This window comes from Anolis sagrei, chromosome 6, assembly GCF_037176765.1.
Source record: "Anolis sagrei isolate rAnoSag1 chromosome 6, rAnoSag1.mat, whole genome shotgun sequence".
NCBI lineage: Eukaryota > Metazoa > Chordata > Lepidosauria > Squamata > Dactyloidae > Anolis > Anolis sagrei.
This window is the reverse complement of record NC_090026.1, coordinates 265,978-291,434: the sequence shown is the minus strand read 5'-3', so window position 1 is coordinate 291,434 and position 25,457 is coordinate 265,978. Positions and strand designations below refer to the sequence as shown.

Genomic DNA, 25,457 nt, shown 5'->3' with positions numbered 1-25,457 from the left:
TCTTTCCTTTTTTCTCTCCTTCCCTCCTTCTTCTCTCACTCCTTCCTTCTCTACCCTTATTTCTTTCCTTCCTTCCTCCTTTCTGTGTGTATATGCATGTGTGTGTATATATGGCTTTGTGTGTGTGTGTATATATATATATATAATACACACACACATACATATGTGGGTTTACGCATGCGTTGTAATGTATTTTTTGGTTTTTAAGTCCCTTCTGCTGTGTTTTTCGGTATTTTTATGAGTGATGGTCACTCACTGGCCTGAGAGGTGTCTGGTGTCCAAATTTGGGGTCAATTCGTCCAGTGGTTTTGGAGTTATGCTCATTCCATAAACGGACATTACATTTGTATTGATATAGACTTATTATAAACCCTTATTACAATACATTCTTCTAATACATGTGATGAGCCTGCATCCTATCACACTACCTGACACCTGGGGGGGGGGGGGAGAGTCCTCAGGGCCAAGGCAGCCCCGCCCCTCCCCACTGCCTTGAATGACACCAGGCCACTTATCCTAGAGCAGTGGTTCTCAACCTGGGATCCCCAGATGTTTTTGGCTTACAACTCCCAGAAATCCCAGCCAGTTTAGCAGCTGTTAGGATTTCTGGGAGTTGAAGGCCAAAAACATCTGGGGACCTACAAGTTGAGAACCACTGTCCTAGAGGCTCCCAATTATATTCCATAGATAGAACACTGTGTAGCTCTAGGATCTTTGTTCCCTGGTTATCAATGTCATTATTTCCTAATTGGTTCCATTGTAACATCATGGGGAAGGCCTATGAAACTGCCCAAACATTGTTTTTGTGGGGAGGGGGTGCCTGCCTGCAGCGCCTTCTGAGCGCCCCTCCCTCTCTCCTCCTGGAGTCTCAACCCATTCACCCGAGTTTGCGCCACGAGAGCAAAGTTTCTGGAGCAGAGCATCTCCTTTCAAAGCCAGGGCTGCACCACGACACAGGAAGTGGCGCTCCCAAACCAGGAACAGGACTTCCTTCTCCTTCAAGTGTTGTAACCCTCAGTTCCCCCTTCTGCAAACTACAAATCCCAGCAGTCTAGTGGGACTGGAGCCTGGAGAATGGAAAGAGGCCTCCTTCTTGGCCACCTCAGATCCAAAGCACGACTTAGCCAATCTGTTCCTGAGCATTTGCACAGGTCTCCACATATTCTCAATTCACCTCCATTGGGATCTATTTGGAGCACAAGCGGATCAGTCCACCATTGTATCATCTGCTGCAAGCTGCAAACTCTAATCCATTCCTCCCATTGCTGCTGTTCGGCCTGTGACACCCCCCCCCCCCAATCCATTTCAGCCAGGGATCTGAGCCCGGGGCAGAGGCCCCTCCCTCAACACTCTTCTCACAAAAGTAAAACAAAAAAGACTTTATTATTGAAGACTCAAGGTAAAAAATAAAATGCAACAACCCCCCTGCCCCACCACAGCCCCCCCCCTCCCTTAAAAAAACAAGACACCAAATAAACAGAGCACGCTTCGGGGAGGCCACATGGCAATAGCCCCCCCCTTTTTTTCCTGTCTCGAGGTCAAGGGTCAGCGGGGCTCTTCTCCTCGTCCGGAGGGCAGTCCACAAAGTCCGCCAGCATGGACTCCGTCTCGTCCAGCGCTGCCGCCTGTCCGTCAGATGAGAGAAAGAGAAAGGCGAGGGGGGGGGATAGGTCAGTGGGGGATGCATTGAGGGGTGAGAAAAGACCCCCCCCCCCTCCTCAATATCTGCATTGCTGCCTTTGTCTTCTCCCACCTCCCCGGGGATTCCAAATGGCTCCCAAACCCAATGCCAGTTGCGTTACTCTTGCAAGTTGTGTTACTCTATGTTTTTCAGGCTGCACGGAGAGTATGTTTCAGCAGCATTCTTTCCTGACGTTTCATAGCATCCTCAGAGATTCTGTTGGAAGTGTGGCAGGCAGGAGAAAGAACCCTTGTCTGTGTGAAGCAAGTGTGGCTGTTGCAATTAGCCAGCTTGATTAGCATTCAGTAGCCATGAATCTGCAAAGAGTATTTGCATACAGGTGGCCTGGCCGTTGCTGCCTGGAGGCACCCTCTGCTTGGGAGGCGTTTGCTGCCAATTGATTGCTTGCTGCCTGCCTGAGGTTACCTTGTTTGTGGGTGGTGTTCCTTATTTACTGTCTTGATCCTGGTGTGTTTTGTTAATATTGGTCACCAGATTTTGTTCTGAAGATGCCATTAATTAGCCCCAGGCGCAGGAGAGAAACGTCAGGAGAGAACGCTGGTGGAACTTACTGGCCAGACAGACCGGAAAACTCCCAGCAACCCAGGGAGTCCGGCCACGAAAGCGGTCAGTAGGCTGTTAGGAATTGTGGGAGTTGAAGTCAGAAACACCTGGAGGGAGGGAGGGCGGAGGGGGGCCCAGGCCTGCGTGAGAGCATCCCCGCGGAGAGGGAGGGGTCGGGTCACCGGAGAAACGTCAACACGGCTGGCTTGCATTGCGAGGCCCTTCCCGGCAGGAAGGGACGGGACTGGGTGGCCTTAAGGGCTCCTTATCACTCTCATCATCATCATCACCATCACCACCATTATTACTTTCATCATTATTATTATATTCCTTACTATTATTGTAGATGTATTTGTACATGTGCAACCATGGTTCTAAATGGTTCTAAAGTACTTTCAAAACTAACGTTCTGGTGGTGGAAACCAGGGAGTGCTGGTGCTTTGCTCCTACAGTGTTGCTGAAGTTCTGGTGGTGAAACTTTCAAAACTCCAACACAACTTTCAAAATTTCATTATAAATGGCAGTTCCTAATAAGTTCTGTCATAAAAATCACCAATAATGAAATAATTATGAAATTCTGAAAGTTTTGTAAGAGTTCTGACATTTTCACCACTAGAACTTGAGTTTTTTAAGTACATGGTTGCACATGCCTAAGCACACAGCACACACGCCCATGAGGTCCCGGCGCCTAATTTAGGGCCGGGAGATCAGCGGAAGGGGTGCACTCCCGAGAAGGGCTGCCTTCCTTCCTTCCTTCCTTCCTTCCTTCCTTCCTTCTTTCCTTCCTTCCTCCCTTCCCAGGCGGGTGCAGGCGCGTTTCTCGGAGCTTGTTGAGGTTTCTTGGAACGAATGCCTCCAAGCGCACCAACCGCTCTGGGTCCCACGGCGGTTCTCTTTTGCCACAGTCGTCCCATTTCAATGTTTACGTCCTTGTATTTTGTGATCTGTTCCAACTCTTTGTCCTCCCTGCTACTGTCCTCTACTCTACTGCCTGGTACCACCCTGGGTGGCCCAGGAGGTCTCTTCCCACTCTAGGATTCTATGAACTCTCTGCCCCGGGGGGAGTGTGGTGGAGGCCCCTTCTTTGGAGGCTTGTAAACAGAGGCTGGATGGGGGCTCTGAATGCAATTTCCCTGCTTCTTGGCAGAATGGGGTTGGACTGGATTATTGCCCACCAGGTCTCTCCCAATCCTGTAATTCTAGGATTATTATTACCATAATCACCACCATTTTTATATTAATATTTTCAATATTATTATTATTATTATTATTATTGGCCATCTGTCAGGGGTGTTCTGAATGCAATTTCCCTGCTTCTTTGCAGAATGGGGTTGGACTGGATGATGGCCCAGGAGGTCTCTACCAACTCTTGGATTCTATTATTATTATTATTATCATCACCACCATGTTTATATTAATATTATCATTATTATTATTATTATTGGCCATCTGTCATGGGTGCTTTGAATGCAATATTCCTGCCCTTTGGCTGAATGGGGTTGGAATGGATGGCCCAGGAGGTCTCTCCCAACTCTAGGATTCTATTATTATTATTATTATTATTATTATTATTATTATTATTAGGCTGGATGGCCATCTGTCAGGGGTGATTTGAAAGCAATATTCCTGCTTCTTGGCAGAATGGGGGTGGACTGGATGATGGCCCAGGAGGTCTCTTCCAACTCAAGGATTCTATGATTATTATTATCATCGTCACTACCACCATTATTATTATTATTATTATTATTATTATTATTATTTTCATTATAGATCATAGAATCATAGAATCAAAGAGTTGGAAGAGACCTCCTGGGCCACCATCCAGCCCAACCCCATTCTGCCAGGAAGCAGGAATATTGCATTCAAATCACCCCTGACAAATGGCCATCCAGCCTCTGCTTAAAAGCTTCCAAAGAAGGAGCCTCCACCACACTCCCTCCGGGGCAGAGAGTTCCACTGCTGAACGGCTCTCACAGTGGAACTATTGTTATTATTGTTATTATTATTTTACCATAATAATAATTATTATTATTTTCATGATGATGTGTGTCCGTACCCCGCTCTTCCTCTCCAGGAGGAGACCCTCCCAGCCCTGGGACCCAATGGTCAAGCGCTTACCTCTTCCTCCTCCTCCTTCTCCCGCTCCTTGACCTCCCGGACGTCCTCCTTGGGAGCGGTCAGGGGCTTCTCGGCCTCTCTCTTGGCCCTCCTTGTGTCCTGACCGCCTTCTCCTCCTCCTCCTCCTCCTCCTCCTCCGGGGCCCTTGCTGCTTCCGGCCACTGCCTCTTCTTCCTCTTCCTCTTCCTTTTCCTCTTCCTCCCTCTCAGGAGTGGTCGCCACTTCCTGCTTTTGGGGGCCTTCCTCGTCCTTCTCTTTTGACGGCAAAGGGACGACAGAGACCTCAGGGACCGCGGCCGGAGAGGACTCTTCTGCCTTTGCAAGCTGGACATCCTCCTCCTCTTCCTCTTCCTCCTTCCTGACGGCCGGCTTTTCTGCCCCTGCGGCCACGACGGCTTCCTCTTCCTCTTCCTCTCGTCCTTCCTCCCCAGAGCCTTGGTTTGGGCGGAAGGCCTCCTCCTCCACCTCCATCAGCAGCCCTGCACCACCGCCCTCTTCCTCTTCCTCCTCTTCCTCTTCCTCGCCCCTCAATACTAATTTGGGGGGCTCCTCTTTCCCGGGAAGCAGTTCGGGGGGCTCCTCCCGCTCCCCCTCCCCCTCCTCCTCCTCCTCCTCGCTGCGCTGGCGCAAGGCGGGCATCATCCCTCCTTCCTCCTCCTCCTCCTCCTCCTCGTCCCCCGTCAGGCCTTCCTCTTCCTCCTCCGTCAGGCCTTCCTCCTCCTCGTCAAAGTCCTCCTCGTCCTCCTCGTCCAGCTCCTCCAGCTCCTCGTCGTCCATCTCGTCGTCCATCCCTTCGAACTCGCCCTCCTCCTCGTCAAACTCTTCTTCCTGGGGGGAAACAAAGGGTGAGCGGAGAAGGCGCCGTCTTTGGCCTTCCCTCCAGGTGTTTTGGACTTCAACTCCCACAATTCCTGGCCTCAGGCCCCTTCCTTTTCCCCCTCAGCCGCTTAAGCGGCTGAGGGGGAAAAGGAAAGGGCCTGAGGCCAGGAATTGTGGGAGTTGAAGTCCAAAACATGTGATTGCATTGAGCATGTTCAGACACAAGACGCATATGGTTTTGTGCAATGACATGCCTTTTTCCCTGGCAGTTCAAAGGCATGGTTTATCAGTCTAACAGCTGAGCTACCTGTGTGCCATTACAGGAATGCTTGTGAACATGACTTGTTGACTTTCCTTGACTGGTGGTTTTCCAAAGGTGTTCCCCAGACGTTCACGGAGAGTCACCTTTCCCCAAAGGAGAGGTCATCGTTTCCCCTTTCCTCAAAGGTCTCCCAAGGGAACGGCCGCTCCGGACGCTGCCCACTGACCTCCTCCTCGTCCTCCTCTTCCTCCTCGAAGTAGTCCTCCTCCGCAAAGTCCTCCTCGTCCTCCTCGTCTTCCTCGCTGCTGTTGATGTTGATGACGGTGGGGTCCTCTTCGACCAGGGCGGGGAGCGGGGGCTCGCTGGACGCGGCCGCAGCGGCCGGAGACGGGGGCAGCATCATGGCCACCGAGGGGGGCAGCGCCGACAAGGAGGGGGCCGGCGGCACGGCACTCAGAGCGGCGGCGGTGGCAGCGGCAGGGAGAGGGGCAGGGACCACCACGGGGGGGAGGGGCACCAGGGGGGGCTCGGGGGGCCCCTCCTCCTGGGCGAGGGAGGGGGGCGAGGAGGAGGAGGAGGGGCCGGTGGGCAGCGGGAGGGGGGGCAAGGGCAGCGGGAGGGGGGCCGCGGGGGGGAGGAGCGGGGGCGGTCCCGAGGAGGCGGCCAGGGTCCCGTTGGGCGCCCTCCCCGGCTGCCCCTTGGGCACGATGACCACGCTGTCGTCCGAGTCGCTGTCCAGGGAGATCTCCACGTCCTCCTCCTCCTCCTTGTCGTAGTGGACGAAGACCGAGCGGCGCAGCTTGGCCCCCGCCGCCAGGGCCGCCACCTCCGCGGCCGTCGAGGGGGAGGGGGGCAGCAGGGGGGGCTCCTCGGGGGTCAGGCGGGGAGGGGCCAGCGGGGCCACCGAGGGGGGCAGGCCGGCCAAGGGCAGCAGGCCCAGCGAAGGGGGAGGGGCCGCGCTGGCCGAGGGGGAGGAGGCCGCCGCCGCCGCCACCGCCATGGGGGGCAGCGTGGGGGGGAAGCGGGGGGCCGCGAAGGACAGGGGGGGCGCCGGGCGGAAGGGGGAGGGGGAGGCCGCGGAGGGGGAGGCCTCCGAGGAGCCGTTGAGGAGGGGGCCCGGGGGGCCGGGCAAAGGCAGCTGCAAGGAGGGCACTCGCGGGTGAAGCAGCGCGTTGCAGACCGTCAGGGCCTCTGCGCAGAAGGACGACACCTGAGAGGGAGGGAAAGGGGTCGCGGGGTCATGGCCTTCAAGGGACAACAAGCGTCCATCATCGGCATGTCACCATGTTCTTGACCAACCCACGCTGCCTCCTATTCACAGAGTCAGAAGGGACCTCTGAAGGTCATCCAGCCAACAGCTAACACTCTTGAGCATGAGTCAAGAGCAGGCCTGGGCCAACCTGGGCCCTCTCGCCAGGCGTTTTGGACTCCAACTCCCACCATTCCTAACATCCAGTAGGCTCTTCGTAATGGTGGGAGTTGGGTCCAAAACGCCTGGCATGGTCAAGAGTGTGATGCAGCATCTCACAAAGCCGTTGTGATTCTGGACGGCAACAAGGGGAATTCCAGAGTCCACATCCAGAGAAGACAACGCCCGAACCCACAAATAACTTTCCCACTTCCCAAAAATGCTTCTCCCCAATTCGTGCAATTTCAATGCAACGATAATAACGGTGCAATTAATTCATTTGAAGGAATCAAAACAACGCACGCAAGCGTAAACGCTTCCCCCCCCCCCCCCAAGGACGTCACACCTTCCCTGGGTGGGAGGCAATGATATCAATGCAAACAACCGAAAGGAGTGAACACATTGTGTCGTCAAAGGCTGGGGTGTTGTTGTGTGGTTTCCGGGCTGTGTGGCCAATGTGCTCTAGCAGCACTTCCAACTGATGTTCCACCTGCACCTGTGGCCAAGGGCATCATCTCCAGAGGATCGGAGGGCGGTCAAGCAAGTGGAGTGTATAATCCACCCGTGGAATAATCTCCAGGGTGGGAGGAAGGACTGCTGTGTGTTAATCAAGTCTGGAGGGTGGAATCAGCAAGCCCGGTTTGGGTGGGATCCCCCCCCCCCCCCCCGTGAGCGCATGAGAGAAAGAGAAGATTGCAGAGGAGCCCCCAGGCTGCGGCCGTCAAGGGCCAAGGGCCCCACCCTGGCCAAGGACGATGCCTCCGGGCAATACACAAAGCAAAGGGGACAAAGGCCTGGCCACTTCCAGGCAGAGAGAGGCCCTCACTGGAGTCTTCTCCCTTAGACACATGAGGATGGGTGGATCCCACTCCCGCGCTTGCAAACCCGCCTTGCTGACTGCCCCCTTCATTCACACTTGGTCACCAGGCAAGGGCTCCTCCTCCCACCCAGGACATGCACCCCACGGGGATATGCACTCCTCTGACTTCGCCCCCATCAGATCCTCTGAAGGTGCCACAGATGCAGGTGAAACGTCAGGAGGAAATGCTGCTAGACCACATGCATATAGGTACACACACATAGATTCGTTTCACTGTTTTTTTACTGAAAGTAAATTGGAAATAAATCATATTAATGGACAAAACCCGTTTTATTCAGGCAGGCCTTTAAAGAACAAGGTTTTTAAGGTCAAGCCGGGGTGACGTGGATTTTAGTCTGAATATATGTTTTGCATGTTTTGTCTTGATTGTTTAAATGCCAGTGATATTTAATTATGCTTTAATGTTTGTATACTGAAATACAGATTTTAAATGGTATTGAAATGCTGGCAATGAAACTGCTTTGAGTCTCCTGGGGAGGGAAGAACCCTTGTCGGTTTGAAGTGAGTGTGAAAGGCAATCTCAATGCCGTGAATTGCAACGTTTACACTTGCTTCAAACAGGCAAGGGTTTTTTCCCCCTCTCTGGACATTATTCCACAAATGTATACACACACACCACTGGTTTCACTGCCAACAGAAGATGCCATTGGCCACAGATGCAGGTGGAACATCAGGAGAGAACGTTGCTGGAATATATTGACTACACAGCCCAGAAAACTCACAGCAACTCTGTGATTCCGGCCATGAAAGCTTTCAGCTACACAATAATAATAATAATAATAATAATAATAATAATAATAATAATGAGGAGGAGGAGGAGGCCACCATCACCACCACATGCCCAGTGTGGAACACATCTCACCACACTAAAGCAGTGGATGTGGCTCTTAATGAGACATGCCGCATCATCACGGGGTGTCTGCGCCCTACACCACTGGAGAAAGTACACTGTCTGGCCGGTATCGCACCACCTGACATCTGCCGGGAAGTAGCAGCCAATAGTGAAAGGACCAAGGCAGAGACATCTCCAGCTCATCCCGTTTGGGTATCAGCCAGCACGTCAACGACTTAAATCTAGAAATAGTTTTCTAAGATCTACAGAGACACTTGCTGGAACACCTCAGCAAGCGAGAGTCCAAAAGTGGCAGGCTCAAACCCAGAACCTCAACCAATGGCTGATACCAGATGAGGGACTCCCCCCTGGGCACACAGAAGACTGGGCAACCTGGAAGGCACTGAACAGACTGAGCTTTGGCACCACGAGATGCAGAGCCAACCTTCAGAAATGGGGCTTCAAAGTGGAATCCTCGACATGTGAGTGCGGAGAAGAGCAAACCACTGACCACCTGCTGCAATGCACCCTGAGCCCTGCCACATAATGCACAAGGGAGGACCTTCTTGCAGCAACACCAGAAGCACTCCAAGTGGCCAGAGACTGGTCAAAGGACATTTAATCAACTCTCATACTCACAAATTTTGTAATCTGCTTGTTTGCTTTGTTCTGTTAGAAATGTAATATAATTTGACTGGTTGTTCTGACACGACAAACCACCACATTGGCCATACAGCCCAGAAAACTCACAGAACCTCAGTGATTCTGGCCATAAAAGCATTTGATAACACAACAACAACAACAACAACAACAACAACAACAACACACTGACCTCACAGCCCGGAAACCACACAAGAAATCAGTGAAAACATTTCATGGGATCCTGATGATGTTAAAATTCCTGGGAACAAGTTCCGGGCCCACGAAAAGCGGGGGGCACACACAGCGCTGGGCGAGAGGGGCCCCTCCCTGGAGGCGTCCAGGGGCCCCGACCGACCCGTGTCCCGGACGCTTCCGGAGTTCCGGGGGGGGGGGGTGTGCTTCTGCTCACCTGGAGGTTGGGGTCGGCGCGGCCCTGGCCGAGGAGGCGGAGGGCGCAGTGGAGCGGGGCGGGGGCGGAGGGGGCGGGGGTCAGGGCCAGGGCCAGCAGCAGGCGGTACAGCTCCCGGCGGCAGGCGGCGCTGGAGAAGGGGGACCCCGGGGGGCTCTCGGCCTGCTGACCCAGGCGCACCAGCAGCACCACCACCAGCTCCTGCAGGCGCTGCAGAGGGGAGGGGGGGAGAGGACACACATGGTCAAGAGAAGGAAGCCCTTGGTGGGCGATGTTAGCCAGGCCTGGGCTGACTTTGGCCCTCCCTCCCTCCCTCCCTCCCCCCTTTCATCCAGGTGTTTGGACTTCAGTTCTCACATTTCCTAACAGCCAACCGGGTTCGGTCCTGGGCCCATTCAGTTCAATGTCTTCATTAATGACTTGGAAGAAGATTTAGAGCAGGGGTCCCCCCCCCCCACTTATGGGTCCCTCCCCACGTGTTTACCAGCTGATAGGATTTCTGGGAGTTGAGGGCCAAAACATCTGGGGAGGGACCCACATCTAGGTTGAGCACCACTGGTTTAGAGGGAAGGTAGGTGGATCACTTTTGCAGGTGGGGCCAAATGAGGAGGGAGGGGGTCAGGATGCTAAAGGACCCCCACAGACGAGAGAGCGGACCGCCCAAAACTCCCACAATGAATGTCAACAAGGACACTTGGGCAGAAAAAAGGAAATGCAAAGAGACAGGAGGGGGAAGGTGGCGGGCTCTGCAAGAGAGTTCCATGTGGAAAAGATCTGGGAGTCTTCGTGGAGCACAAGCTGAACACAAGCCAAGAACGTGGCGATGTGGCAGCAAGAAAAGCCAAGGGGATCCTGGGCTGCCCCCCAAGGAGTTGAGTGCGCCCATCGAGGAAGAAGTCCCGGCGCCTCTAGATTCCGCTCTGGTCAGACCTCTTCCCCGGGAATCCCAGTGTGTCCAGTTCTGGGCAATGCAACTCCAGAGAGGGATGGACTCTGGGCTGGGAGGAGGGTCCAGAGGAAGAGGTCTGGAGACCTCGCAGAACCAATCCCTCTGAGGAGAACCTCAAAGAGGAGGAGGCTGGGAGGAGCCCCTGCTTACACAGGCCCAGAATTGGACTCAGTCTTCCAGGGAAAGGCTTGGGGTCAACTTGTTCTCCACGGAGAGGCCAAGATCTTTCTCACAGGGACGGTTCTCAAGCCAGTAGGCTGTGAGGAATTGTGGGAGTTGGAGTGCAGAACCCCTGGAGGGAGGGCTGAAGCTGGGCCACGCTTGAGGAGCTTTAACTTATGTCACAATCCATATTATTACCAGGTTGTTGTAGGTTTTTTCAGCCTATATGGCCATGTTCTAGAGGCATTCTCTCCTGACGTTTCGCCTGCATCTATGGCAAGCATCCTCAGAGGTAGAGACCTCACTACCTCTGAGGATGCTTGCCATAGATGCAGGCGAAATGTCAGGAGAGCATGCCTCTAGACCAGTGGTGGGCAATCTTTTGAGCTTGGTGTGTCCAAATTTGCCAAAAACCTGAGCATAACTTGGGTAGAGTGTCACTTTGAGAAAAAACCCATAATTTTGCAATATTTATAGTTTCAATAAGAAAAATGTATATTCCATGCTGAGTTATGGAGTGAACAATGCTCAAATGTGCAAATGTTAAATTTGCAGAGCTTTTTGCAAATTTAAGGATGGAATTAGATTGGGTCTTATAAGGTGTATTTCTCTGTATGTGGCTGCATGTGTCTGTGTGTCATCAAAAATAGCCATGCGTGTCAGTGCTGACACGCGTGTCATAGGTTCACCATCACGGCTCTAGACCACGGCCATATAGCCCGAAGAAACCTACAACAACCCAGTGATTCCGGCCATGGAAGCCTTCGACATCTAATTCCCCATTCCCAGAGATCCCATAACCCTCATCTATGAAGCCACGGAGATACGACTCCGTATTATGGCCTTTCTGCTTTTAAAGTGAACTTTTAAAGTCTTAAAGTTAATGCTTAAGAAGGTGTGTGTGTGTGTGTGTGTGTGTGTGGCTGTCATAACAAAACTCCTTCATCCATTCCCATGTGGAGCAGGTGAGCTCACCTTGTGGGTCTGCTCCTTGATGAGGCTCCCGGAGAGGAGGACGGCGCGGCTCAGAACTGGGGGGAAACGAGAGAAAGAGAGAGGAAGGGGGGAGGGGGAAAAAGTGGGTTGAAGACGCGGGTGGAAGGCCTGCCAGGTCCCTCTCCCCATGTTTCCACTTACAAAACCCCCTCCCAGCTCAGTTTCCTCCGGGACAAAAGGCGGAAGGGGGGGGGGGGGTCCGCAGCAAGGGCTTCTTGGTCTTGAAGACCCCCCCCCCTTTTTGGTACACATTTGTCTGGTGACATATGAGCAAAAGCAACAATCTCTGAGATCCAACAGTGAGAACACAAGCCTTCCTTCCCGATTCCCACCTGTGAACCTGTGACACCACACCAAATGCAAAAATCTCTCCTGATCCTTGCACGAATAACCTCCCCCCCCCCCCCCCCCAGCCCGGGTTCAGCTATTCCAAAGTCTATTTCTGGCTCCTTTTGGAAATGCCCAAAGGCCGGGCTCCCTTTCCCAACAAGCCCTTCTCTGTTTCCTCCTCCTCCCTCCCTCTCCTGATGCCGCTGGGGATCTCGGCCACTTGGACGGACTCCGCTGCTTCCTTTCCTTCTCCAATCCTGAGGGAGCGGTTCGTGTTCCCCTTCCTTCTGAGGTTTGACTATCATAATTCTCGTTGCCACAAAGCTACCCTGGCCAACTCCTGCATCGCCCATTCTCTCCCGAAACAGACCCAATAAGCACTTTCCTGAGTTTTTCTTAATCTCCTGAGTCACCACTTTGTTGGTTTCTTTCGTCACCTTTCCCCAAAAGCTTTTCACCTCCAAACGTGGAATCATACGGTGCCGCTCGGCCTTTTGCGCCTCCGGCATTCTCCGGCTGGCTTTTGCCAGTTTTAGCCCGAGAATGTATTTGTATAACCTGGAACCCAGTCCTTGGCTTTCTTTCCCCAAAACGTTTTCTATCTCCCATTTCCTTTCAGGGAAACCAATTTCATCGTCTCTCCTTCTTGTGGCTCAGCAAGCGGCAGAGGATTTTTCTGACCTGCCTCAGGATGAGGGTTGGACGGGTTTCAAAGTGACAAGTGTGTCAATCCCAGGAGAGAACTGAAGGCAGTGGAGGCCAATGTTTTGCATCCCTGGGATCGTTCAAGTGAAACCAGTTCTCTTGGAAAACGATGGGAGTTTTCCCGAGAAGCCAGATTAGGTTTGAGAACGGAGGGAGTGAAAAACAGACCTATTAGATGTTCTGAGAATCTGCAAGAAGATCTTGAAGCGTGGCTGCGAAGTGGTGTTGGCTTTACGCCTCTCAGAGGAGACAACATTGCCACAAGGATGGCTTTCCTGTCTCTAGTCCATGATCCCAGTTCCCTGTTCTGGTCCATGCCTTTGTTCCCTGAAGGGTGCTTGCCTCAAGAAAAGATCCTCTTCTCCTGCTTATGGATTTATGTTGGAAGGACTGCTGTGGATTTTGGCTCCCTGGGCTTCATGTACTTTGCCATTTTTGGACGGCTGCTATTTTGCATTCTCTGCTCTACGGCCTTTTGGGAAATGCTCTTTTTCCCTGTTGTACACTTCCTTTAATGATTATTATTATTATTATTAAACCCTATAATAAACCTTTGTAGACAGGACTACTGGGCTCTGGTGCGGTGCCGGGTGACAAGGGGTTTCAGTGCTAGAGAGCGACATTCCCAATTATATCCTGTTCCGAGGCACCTCCCCCAGGCTCTGGCGTCACGTCCATGAGGGGCCTACAAAAGACCCTCCTAACAACCCAGGCCTCACCTTGCAAGGCGGCCAAGCAGACGCTGCTGTTGGCCCCCGGGTCGTGCTTCTGGTGGATGGGGCCCCCCAGGCCCCCCACTTCGGAGGAGGAGGAGGAGAGCTTGGGCTTCTTGGGGGCGCTGGGCTTCCCGTCGGAGGGGGGCCGCCCTTCACGCATCTGGAGGGCAAAAGAAGGCAGAGGAGGTCAAAGGGCACAGAGGGGGAAAGGGGTGGGAGTGGGGAGGTTTTGGAAAGTGGAATTCACAATCTTGGGAAAGGCACGACTTTTGAGAGATTGCAACCTTTTGGGAATCCAGAAATCTCCAGAGCCTTTTGGAGATTAATTGGCATCCACACTATTGGGAATAATCACATAATCATTGTAAAATGTGATCTTCCTGAGGAGAGTTAAACACTCATGTGAGTGAATCTTCTCCTTAGTGGTAAATAGCCATGAGCATCCAATCAGAGGCAATTTAGGTTTCTCGGTTGTTAGACTGATATCCCTGGTTCTCTCTCTGAGCTGTCAGGAACACAAATCATGCCAATGCACAAAATATCGAGCAGATCTTCAGAAGTGTCAAAAAAAAATGACTCTCCCATGAAATATATCGCTTTGAAGTCATGCTCTCAAGAGACCAAAAATTGGCAGTCTTTGTTCAAAGTAACATAGTTGATTTACTCACAAACTTCAAGTATTCTGCACACAGGTACTTTGCTTATTGGCTGAGGGTTTCAACAGGAAGTCCTCTAAAGCATTCTGTTCCTATCGACTTCTAAAAAGGGAGTCTAAGAGCTGAATAGGCCAGATCAGGTCACACTGTCGGCAGAGTTAAGGGGAAACGGCCCACCAACACACACACACACAATACCGTCGGCAATCTGAACTGTGTACATAACAAATAGCGAGAATGGGAGGGGGGTCGCACCTTGAGCGTCTCCGTGGGGGGGCTGATGTCGCTGAGGAGGTGTCCCAGCAAGGCCTCGTCGCTGGGGGTCCGCTGCCCTGAAGGACCCCCGAGGACGCCCCGGCCACCTGCACCCAAAGGTCCAGCACTTGGTAGAGCCGCGTCCGGACGGCACTGCGGAAGGAGGAAAGGAGGCCCAAGGCGGGTCAGGCGGAGGGAAGGGCCACCCACACCTGTGTCCATAGGGCAGGCTGCCAGGAACTGAGGGAGTTGGGGACCAAAACACCTGGACGGAGGGCCGAAGCCGGCCCAGGTCGGATGGAACTCAACAGGCATCTTGCCTCCTGCCATTTCCCCCCAAAACACTGTCAGTGTGCCTCTTCATACCCTTGACTTTAGAAGAGAGCGCCATAAAACCCACGAGGGCCACTTCCTCCCACTTATCTCCTCTTCCGTATTTCCCTCCCCAACACATTCCACCTCTTTCCAAACTTTGCGAGAGCATCTTTCCTATTCCCTCCCATATACAGCACTGGCCGCACAGCACACTGCCTCCGAAGAGAAGGCCTGGCCGCCAGATGCATAAATATGTGCGCAGAGATGTCCAAGGAAGAGGGAGGGGCTGAAACCAGGACTCAGTGGAGCCAAGGGTGCAAATGGCAGGAAAAGAGAGTCTGCTTGAACTTTAGGAAGAACTTTCAGACTGCAAGAAGAGTTGTTCAGCAGTGGAACTCTCTGCCTTTTAACCAGAGGCTGGATGGCCAGCTGTCTGGGGTCTTTGATTGTGCTTTCCTTTTTGGCAGAAGCGGTTGAGTGGACGGCCCACGCAGTCTCTTCCAACTCTATTATGATTATGATGATTATTGAGGGTGGATGGCCTTCTGTCGGGGCTGCTCTGATTGTGCTTTTCCTGCCTGCCAGGTTGGGGTTGCACTAGATGGCCCACGTGCTCTCTTCCAACCCTCTGATTCTATGATCCTGTGAAGTCTAACTGCTCCTTAACACACGGATCAATAACCCAGAACAGGGTATCACTCCACACCCTCATCCATTATCATTCTACGATTCTGCATGCTGTGTATTCCCGCTGAAGGGTCTCCCTGGGGGCCATGCCGTGGGGCCACTTCACCCCATTCCCAAGTCAGAGGGAGGGTCCCAGTCGGCGCTGACCGGGGGCCACGGCCGAGGCGGCCACTCACTCACTCACTCACTCACCTGTAGGGCCGCTCTTGCCCAGCAGGGAAGAGGTCCCGCCCGGCGCTCCACGTGCCCAGGACTTGTGGGAACAGCCGGCGGAGGGGCCCCCCAAAGCGCACCAGGCGAGGGCCACACCTGCAAAGGGAGGGAGGGAGGGAAGGGTGGGGGGGCATTATTAGTGGCAAGGGAGGGTGCAACTGCCCCTTGGGGAGACCCCACCCCCCAGTTCTGGCCACAGAGCCCCCTCACCCCCCCCACGAGACTCACGCCAGGATGAGGGCCGAGAGGAGGTCCAGGGCCTCCAGGTGGATGGAGGGGCAGGGAAGAGCATCCTCAGGGGGCCGTCCCCAAACCAGCTCTGGAAGAAGGGTGGCAATTGGTGTTGTTATTATTGTTATTATTATTGAAGGGGTCAGAAAGGTCACACAGACAATTCCGCCTGCGTGGAGTCCGAGGCAGAAGGAGGGGCCACCTGATCAGAAAATGCACTGCACATTCTTCCCTTTTGCCGCTCAAGCAATGTTAGTCAACACAGAAAAGTTACTCCCTGTCTGCGTCACCTCACAAGACCTTTCTATACCAATAAGCTATGTAGTGCCTTAAAATGGGTTTTTGGGAACTCAGGCTGGAGTGATCTGTGCGGAGGCCCAGCCGGGCGAAATAAATCTGCGCCTTTTCTTTTCCCAGTTCAAGAAAGGCTTGGCGTGTTTTCTAAGAACCTACCCTAACATTATTATCATTATTATTAGTATTATCATTATTCTCCCATTGTCTCTCCACCAGGAAGACTCAAAGCGGCTGACGTTAAAAGCATTTCCATACAAATACAGAAACATTAAAACAGAATTAAACATAATTGGCATTTCTGAAAAATTCATATAAATGCATAAAAACAATATTCAAAACACTAAGGGGGGAGGGAGGGGGGGTCAGCCACAGAGCCACTCCCCCAAAGGCGAAAAGGCCCGCCCTTGAGGCCACACCCACTAACCCCCCCCCCCCCCATTCACTCACAATGTTCTTGGTGGAGATGTCCAGGGCGCGGCAGATGAGGTCCAGGATGTCTTGGACGGGGACCGTGACGGGGGCCACAAACCTCCTTGCTGAAATGACAGGGGAGGGGAAGCTGAGGGTGCCTGAGTGCCGGGGGGGGGGGGAGTGTGGGGCCCGGGGGGGGGGGGGGGGGGCGCTGCTTACCTGAGCATGTGGCAGAGGCACCGGAGCAGCCCCGAGAAGCGCTGTCGCAGCTGCAGGAGGAAGCCGGTCTCCCCGTCCTCGGAGGGGGGCAGACCCATCTCCACTCCGGGGCCCTCGTAAGGGAGGGGGTCTGGGGGCACAGAGGGGGGCAGAGGGGGAGGGGCTTGTGAGGAGGACCAAGCGGGGGGGGGGGGGGAAGGGATCTCCCCCCGCCTCAGAGGCCTCAGGGAAGGAGGGGCGCGGGGTCAGGGCAGGCGCTCAGGAAGCCGGTCCGGAGGGAAGCGTTCCAGCTCCTGAGCTGCAATTAAGTGACTAATGTCATTCCCAACGGAAGAGATCTAACTGGGTGCTCCGGGGGGGGGGGGGGGGCAACTGGGGGGGAGCCCTTGGAAAGTGGCGTCAATAGCGGGAGATGGAAGTCTGCTGGGCGCAACCTTGTGGAAGAGCCACAGCCCAAAATCTTTGCTTGGACCTTGACTTTGGAGACTGGACTACGGCTTGAGTTGGGGAGACCGCCTGCTTTGCCCCTGGGACAGAACTCTGGCCCCTTTGGATGCCTTGCCCTTCTTCGGCCGCTTGTGGCTTGTATCTCTGACTGCCTTTGACCGCGTGCAGCAGAAGAGGGTCAGCAGGCACGTTTCCCTGCAGCACGAAGCAGGGCTTGGGTCCTGGCCACACAAAACAAGGGGGACTCACTCCCTTGTGCCCCTGTCCCACTTGCCCTGGAGAGACCCACCTGTCTCGGCCCCCTCGTAGAGGGTCCCCAGCAGGCTGTGGAGGGTGGCCAGGAGGCAGTGGGCCTGCTGCTCCCAGCACTCCGTGTACTTGAGGCCCTGCGTGAAGCCGGCGCCCAGCGAGGGGAGGAGGGCGTAGCACTCGCAGGCCAGCTGTGGGGAGGGAGAGGAAACGGGGGGGGGGGGTCAGACCTGGCTGAAGCCCCCTCCCCAATGCCCCCCTGACAGGGAACGCGCAAGCCCCGCCCCCAGAGGGGCCAAACTACATCTCCCAGCATCCCTGGTCAAGGGGCTGAAGGGAGCAGCGCACCCAAGAACGGCTGCACACCCTAACCCCAACACCCCCCCCCCCACTGGCCTGGTGTGAACATTCATGTACAAATAAGAAAAACATGCCTCAATTGACCCTCCCAAAACCTGGGGAGACTTATGCGCGAGTCAAGGCAGCGCCTGTCCACTCCGGCCCTGCTTCTGGCCCTTTGGAGCGCTTGGGCCAGGCATGCCCAGAGTCCGGCCCTTGTTCAAATTCCCACTGGCCCCCAGCCTCTGCCATACAAATTGGTAACATGCGGCCCGCCAGCACTCTTGGCCACAGAATCAAGTACACGTGTACAAGGAAGAGACAAAATACACGCACAACAAGCCAGTTCTGGCCACAGAAGCCACCGTCTCCCAGGGAACTCACTCTCTCTCTCTCTCTCTCTCTCTCGGTGTGCAGACTGGTGAGGTATTTTCAAGCTCCGAGATTACTAAAAGCTCAACAGATCTACGTCTCATGGAAATGTTTGATGTCTTTAGCACAACCACAGTTTGTGCCTTTCTGCACGCTGTGGTTATGCTCCGATCCCGGGTGGGGCTCCAGGATTGACTCCACCGAGACCCCTAAGGAGTGGAATGACCTCCATGAAGGCTGGCACGAATGAGGCTCAAGGGGGGCACCCCACGCCTAGCCCTCCTGGGATTCTCTGTGTGTGCATGAACATATACTTACACAGATAAATTAAAGGTATTTAAATCCCACTTTTCCCTCTCTGAAGAGAGACTTACAATGTTTGGATGTGTGAAGAACTGAAAAGCAGGCCATTTGCAATAAATAATCATAAAATACTTGATTTCCGTTTAGCGTTAGTGGTGGGGGGCCGGTCCCCCCTTGAGTTCCCCTCACCCACTCTGGCCCATTTTGCAAAATGTTCGGGTGTCCCTGGCTTAGGCAGAACAGGAGCAGAACGGCTACTTATGGCCGGCGCTCCTTCGGCATCACGGTTTCCACAGACTGACCCTTGGCCTCCTTCCTGGCCCTCAGCCAACTCGACCGTGGCCCCGAGGAGCCCAGAGTCCCCCCCCCCTTTGCCTGCAGGTGACCTCCAAATCCGTAACTCGAGACCCGGCGCTCGTGGTTCATAACGAGAAGGGCAAATGTGACAAGTGTTGCTCATGTAAACAGAGGAGGGTGCTGAGACCGAGAGGAGCCTTTTCCAGTGCAAACCAGAACACTTGGGTTGAGAAGGCCCAAGAGATATTGGGGGGGGGGGGGGGAGGCTTACCTGTTGCAAGCGGGGCACTTCTGCGTCCACGCAGGAGAGGAAGTAGGCCGCCAGTTTGCCCTGCAAAAGGGCAGGAGGAGGAGGAGGAGGGGGAGAGGGAAGGTCAGCCAAGGCCTCAGGAGCGCGGCCACCGAGCGCAGGGGGGGGGGACCGGACACTTACTCGCAAGGAGCCACAGGCCCGCGGGTAGAAGGTCATGCAGGCCTTGCTTCCTTCCAGGGCGGAGAGCTGGCACTGAGCAAGAGAAGGAGGGGAGAACAACGGGTCAGCTTCTATGCAGTGGGAATGCAAACACGGACACACAGGCTATATTGGAGAATTAAACATGAGATGGAGGAAAGAACGGGGAAAACGTGGGACTGGAAAACCGCTCTTGGCCCAGAAAACAGGAAGTGGAAACAAAGACTGGGGTGAAGCCGTAAGATAGATGGTGGCGGCAACACAAGCAATGGCAGCTTTTGGGTGGAAAGAGCCAAGGAAATGGGAAATGACAATGCTGGGAGCAGCAAGCCCACTGCCTCCTGGCTGCCCCCCTCCACAGCCTGCTGGGGACCCTCAACGAGGGGGCGGAGACAGGAGGGTCTTTCCAGGGCGAATGGGGGGGGGGGCACAAGGGAGTGGGCCCCACTCTGAGCAGCCAAGAAAATGTAGTTTTAATATAAGTAAAACAGTACAAAGTGCAGAGGGAGAGCTGTTCCCAGAGGGAGGGGGGGAGGGAGGAATGTTTAATGTTTTGAGCTATCACAATTATTGGTGTTTTGTATTTTATTTTAGACTGTTGCCATTGGAAGCCGCCCTTAGTCGTCGTCCCCCCTCCTGGGGGGTTGAGAAGGGCGGAGTCAAAGTGTTGGAAATAAATAAAATAAATAAACAAGGAAGGAAGGGAGTAAGGAAGGAGGAAATGGCTCTGTGCAAGGGGTCAGCAAGGAGAGAAATGCAGAGGACAGGAAAGCAGGAATCGTCAGAAATGCCAAGGACGGACTATATCTCTGTGTGTGGACACCTCCCTCCCTGCACGAAATATGCCCTGCAGTGACGAAGGGCGTGGGGCTCACCTGAGGCTTGAGGGCCAGGAGGGAGGTGAGCAGGCCCGGGATGTGGTTGGTGCCGATCTCACGCGCCAGGTCCGGCATCTGGCAGGAGAACTGCAGCAGGTCCCCCAGGATCAGCACCACCAGTTCCATGGTGGGGGGAGGGTCCTGGGACTGGGAAGCGGAGAAGCACGCCATCACGGAGCTGGAAGGCACCCCAGGGCCCATCTCGGGCAGCCCTCTTCTGCCTTCGCGCAGGAAAAGCACCATCAAAGCCCCACCGACAGATGGCCACCCTGCCTCTGCTTCAAAGCCTCCAAGGAAGGAGCTTCCACCGGACTCTGAGGCAGAGAGTTCCACTGCTGAACAGCCTTCTTACAGTCAGGAAGGCCTTCCTCACATTCAGGTGGAATCTCCTCTCCTGTCCTTGGAACCCACGGCTCCTTTGAGGCCTAGTTTCCTCTGCCGTGCTCACATGCCCCCTTGGACCCTTTCCGCCCTTTCCTTTGGCGCCCCTCAACCAGGATGCCTGGACACCCCTGATGTAGACGGAAGGGAAGCACCATGCCTTTGGGGTCCCCTCAGGACCCTGGTGTGTTGCTTCTCCCCCTGCCATAGCTGCCCCCCCCCCCCCAGCAACACAGGAGAGGCCCCCCCCTTCCCTCTGCCCGCCCCCCCCCCCCCCGCTCACCTGGATGAGGTGCTGGAGGCTCCGGAGCCACGGCAGGCAGTTCTGGCTGAAGGTCTCGGTGCTGCTCTCCGTCACCAGGAGCGAGAGGAGGCACAGGCCCTCGAACCTTCGTTCCGGGGCAACGAGAAAAAGGAAGTCAGGGCCAGCCAGCCTTGGGTCAGCCAGCCTTGGGTCAGCCAGCCCTCACCACACACAAAGGCACAAAGGCATCCGGCACCAGGCATGGGCCAACTGGGTGTTTTGGACTTCAACTCCTACCGGCTGTTCAGAATTGTGGGAGTTCAAGTCCAAAACACCCGGAGGGAGGGCCGAAGTTGGCCCAGGCCTGCTTTAAACTCTAGGGTCATATACTTTTCTATAAGCACAGGCCAGATGGCCATCTGTGGGGAAGGCTTGGCGGGTATCTCTCTGCAGATGGGGGCTGGGCTGGATGCTCTTCCGAGGTCCCTTAAGTTTACCCTCTAGGCTCATCTGATTCTATAAAGAGAGGCCGAGTGGCCCTTTGAGGGGAGAAGGGCTTTGATGGCCTCTTCCTGGGACTGGACTGGAGGGTCTTTGGGGTCCCGCCATGATTCTAAGGATGTATGCAAATGCAAATATAATAAGTAATTGATTAATAATTAACAGTAAGGAGGCGCTGCTCCTTCCCTCTTTCCTTCCCTCTCTCTCTCTCTCTCTCTCTCTCACCGGGTCTTGATGCTTCCCAGCCGGGCGTTGCTGGCGCTGAGGAGGCCGCTCAAGGAAGGCGATGCCTGGAGGGAGAGAGAAGCACTGTTGGTACCATTCCTATTATTATTATTATTATTATTATTATTATTATTATTATTATTGGGTTGCTGTGCATTTTCCGTGCTGTATGGCCATGTTCCTGTGGCATTCTTTCCTGACGTTTCTCCCGCATCGATGGCAGGCATCCTTAGAGGTTTGTTCAGAGGTCTGTTGGAAATGAGGCCAGTGGGGTGCAGATGTACACTCACACTTGCTTCACAGGCAAGGGCTCTTTCTCCCGCCCTGGACATTGTTTCAGAGATGTATACACACACACACACACAGCACTTGCCTCATTTCCAACAGACCTCTGAACAAACCTCTGAGGATGCCCTCAAGCAACAACAGCAGGCTACCTCTGTGCAGATGCCCTCACTGATCTGACTTTGCAGCTGCAAGGCTACTCAAAGACTTTTCCCGCTTGCTAATTGCAACATTCACGCTTGCTTTAAAGACGCACGGGTTCTTTCTCCCTCCCTGGGAGAGAGATATGCACACATAATATACATACATGCACACACACTCCAAAGGCTTGACCACCATCATATCCTCTGAAGGTGCCCTTGGCCATAGATGCAGGTGGAAGGTCAGGAGAGAATGCTGCTGGAACACATTGTTCATGCAGCGGAAAGCTCACAGCAACCCAGTGACATAAGCGCATTCAAATGTTAATTGGGGTACTATTAAGCAAACAATAAGGTGGGAAGCAGGAACACACACACACACACAATGTGTTGTTGAAGGCCTTGAACTGTTTACTGATTGCTGGTTTCAATGCCTTTTTATACATTGCTTAAGATGGTTGTTTTATTTTGTTGTATTGCTGTTTTGTATTTTAATGCGTTTCAGGTAAGCCGCCCCGAGTCCCTTCAGGGAGATGGAAACATGGAAGCAGCGTATATAAAATAAAGGCATTATGGCTGGAATCACTGGGTTGCTGTGAGTTTTCAGACCTCATGGCCACGTTCCAGCAGCATTCTCTCCTGATGTTTCACCTGCATCTGTGGCTAATGGCATCTTCAGAGGTTCTGTTGGCAGTCCAAATATATTGTTATGTTGTGTATTGAGGCCTTGGCCTTTGTAAGCTGCATCGAGTCCTTCGGGAGATGCTAGCGGGGTACAAATAAAGTTAATAATAATAATATATACATACACACACACACACCCCTTCCGTAATGGACTTTGAGAATGCAAGGCTACTCAAGGCTATTCAAGCTTTCTAACTGCAACATTCACACTTGCTGCACACAGACAAGGGTTCTCTCTCCCATCTGGACACAGGTATATACACACACTCCACTCTCTTCACTGCCAACAGAACCTCTGAGGATGCCATGAGCCACAGATGGAGGTGAAAAATCCTTATATTTCACTTGGCGTACTCAGCACCTTTTAATCTGTACCCATTACACTTGGCCCGGCCTAGTTTTGTTGTGCTATGGTGTACTGTTTTTACTGTTTACTGTTATTGCTTTAATGTTTTGATTTGCTTTATGGTTTATGTGTATTTGTTATATTGTTGTTTTATCAAGGCGCCTTTGTAAGCCACATCGAGTCCTTCGGGAGATGCTAGCGGGGTACAAATAAAGATAATCATAATAATAATAATAATAATAATAATAATAAATGTCAGGAAAGAATGCTGTTGGGACATATTGGCCAGGCAGCCCGGAAACCTCACAGCAACCCAGCCAGGTGAGCCCCTGCCAATGTTAATCCGGCACCATTAAGGAAAACCATAAGTGGCGAGACAGGAACACACCCAGCGCACGTGTTGCGGAAGGCTTTCATGGCCAGAATCACTGGGTTGCTGTGAGTGTTCTGGGCTCTGGGGCCATGTTCCAGTGGCATTCTCTCCTGACGTTAGGCCTGCATCTGTGGCTAATGGCATCTGCAGAAGTTCTGTTTGCATTGAGGCAAGTGGAGTGTGCATTATTTAATTTTTTTGGTCGTGTCAGGAGCTCAAGTCGCTTCTGTTGTGAGAGAATTGGCCGTCTGCAAGGACATTGCCCAGGGGACACCCAGATGATTTGATGTTTTGATCATCCTTGTGGGAGGCTTCTCTCGTGTCCCCGCATGAGGAGCTGGAGCTGACAGAGGGAACTCATCCGCCTCTCCACGGATTCCAACCTGTGACCTGTTGGTCTTCAGTCCTGCCAGCACAGGGGTTTAAACCATTGTGCCACCGGGGGCTCCGGTGGAGTGTGCATGTGTGTGCATTATTAAACTTTATTTGTACCCCGCTAACATCTCCCGAAGGACTCAATGTGGCTTGCAAAGGCCAAGGCCTCAACACACAACATAACAATACAAAACCCAAGGCAAATTGAAAATAATTAAAGCAATATAACAATAAGCAATAAACAATACACTAAGACACGATGAAACTGGGCCTAGCCAGAGTAATGGGTACAGGATTAAAAGTGCTGATGTGACAGTGGGATATAAGGCTTGTATCTGTGGAAAGATGTCCAGGGTGGGGGAAAGCGCCCTTGTTCCCCTTGGACATCCCTGGCCGCGCTTGCCTCACTTCCCAGAGGCCCCTGAACAACCCCCGGAGGGTGTCCCCTCCCAACAACAGCCAGGCGACCTCTCTGCAGGCTGGTTTCACTTTGCAAACTGCAGGGCTCCTCGATGCTCCCAGATCTTGCAACTTGCAGCATCCACACATGCTTGGGACAGGCAAGAGTTCTTTCTCCCACGTGGACATAGATGTATTACATGCATACACACACACACTGCACTCTGTCCACTGCCAAGGGCCCCTCCGAGGAGGCCCTGAGCCACGGGTGGAGGCGAAAGGCCAGGAGAGCATGCTACCGGAGCCCACGGCCTGAGAAAGGGCGAGGAGGGGTCTCGGTGCGCATGCGCCGAGAGCGAGGCCCACCTGTGCGCGCGCGGTGCCTCCGTCCCTGGCGCAGCGGAGCAGCCCGGCCAGGCCCCGCGGGGGGAGCCCCGAGAGCAGCGCCTCCAGCGCCAGCCGGGCCCCCATCGCCGGGGGAGGAGCAGGAGGAGGAGGAGGCGAGGGCGAGGGCGGAGGGAAGCCCGGCGACGAGGACGAGGACACCGCCAACGCCAACGCCGCCATGATGCTCGCCCCGGGCGCACCGCGCATGCGCCAACAGGCGGAAGGGGCGGGGAGGAAGGCCCGCCAGGCACGCCGGGAAGGCCACCGCCGGGGAGCCTGGAAACCGCAGCCCGGTTGGTGGGTGGCGGGGGACCTTGAAACGACCGCTCCCTTATTTGCATGAATAGGGGCGGGGCCTGCTCCAGGGAAGGAGAAGGGAAAGGGCTTCTGCGCATGTCCGGAGGCTGGGGTTGGAATAGAGGATATTATGTGAAATATATTATGAAAGCCTTCAACACCACATTGTTATTATTTACTTATTATTAATTACTATTACGATAGTTGCATGTTATATATATATATATATATAATTATTTATTACAGATTTACATTTGTATATATCATTATTATTTATTACTTATTCCATTTGCATAGATGTATCCTTATTACACCCTACACCACTGGAGAAATTACACTGCTTAGCCGGTATTGCACCACCTGACATCTGCCGGGAAGGAGCAGCCAATAGTGAAGGGACCAAGGCACAGACATCTCCAGCTCATCCCTTGTTTGGGTATCAGCCAGCACGTCAACAACTTAAATCAAGAAATAGTTTTCTAAGATCTACAGAGACACTCGCTGGAACACCTCAGCAAGTGAGAGTCCAAAAGTGGCAGGCTCAAACTCAGAACCTGATACCAGATGAGAGACTTCCCCCTGGGCACACAGAAGACATGGCAACTTGGAAGGTGCTGAACAGACTGCGCTCTGGCACCACAAGATGCAGAGCCAACCTCAAGAAATGGGGCCACAAAGTGGAGTCCACGACATGCGAGTGTGGAGAACAGCAAACCACTGACCACCT

General features: G+C 53.6%; 1 protein-coding gene across 1 annotated transcript; it reads right to left on the bottom strand.

Moving 5' to 3' along the window:
* Window positions 1–1,364: 1,364 nt before the first annotated feature.
* On the bottom strand, window positions 1,365–24,639 carry PELP1 (proline, glutamate and leucine rich protein 1). The gene is given in 20 exon segments (XM_067469548.1): window positions 1,365–1,625; window positions 4,364–5,191; window positions 5,671–6,654; window positions 9,616–9,825; window positions 11,702–11,757; window positions 13,477–13,633; window positions 14,385–14,450; window positions 14,453–14,537; window positions 15,579–15,695; window positions 15,828–15,880; window positions 15,883–15,918; window positions 16,575–16,659; window positions 16,758–16,887; window positions 17,494–17,644; window positions 19,036–19,095; window positions 19,198–19,269; window positions 20,091–20,240; window positions 20,758–20,863; window positions 21,445–21,509; window positions 24,413–24,639. Coding segments are annotated over 20 exon segments (3,699 nt in total). The 5' UTR covers window positions 24,614–24,639; the 3' UTR covers window positions 1,365–1,538.
* Window positions 24,640–25,457: the final 818 nt, after the last annotated feature.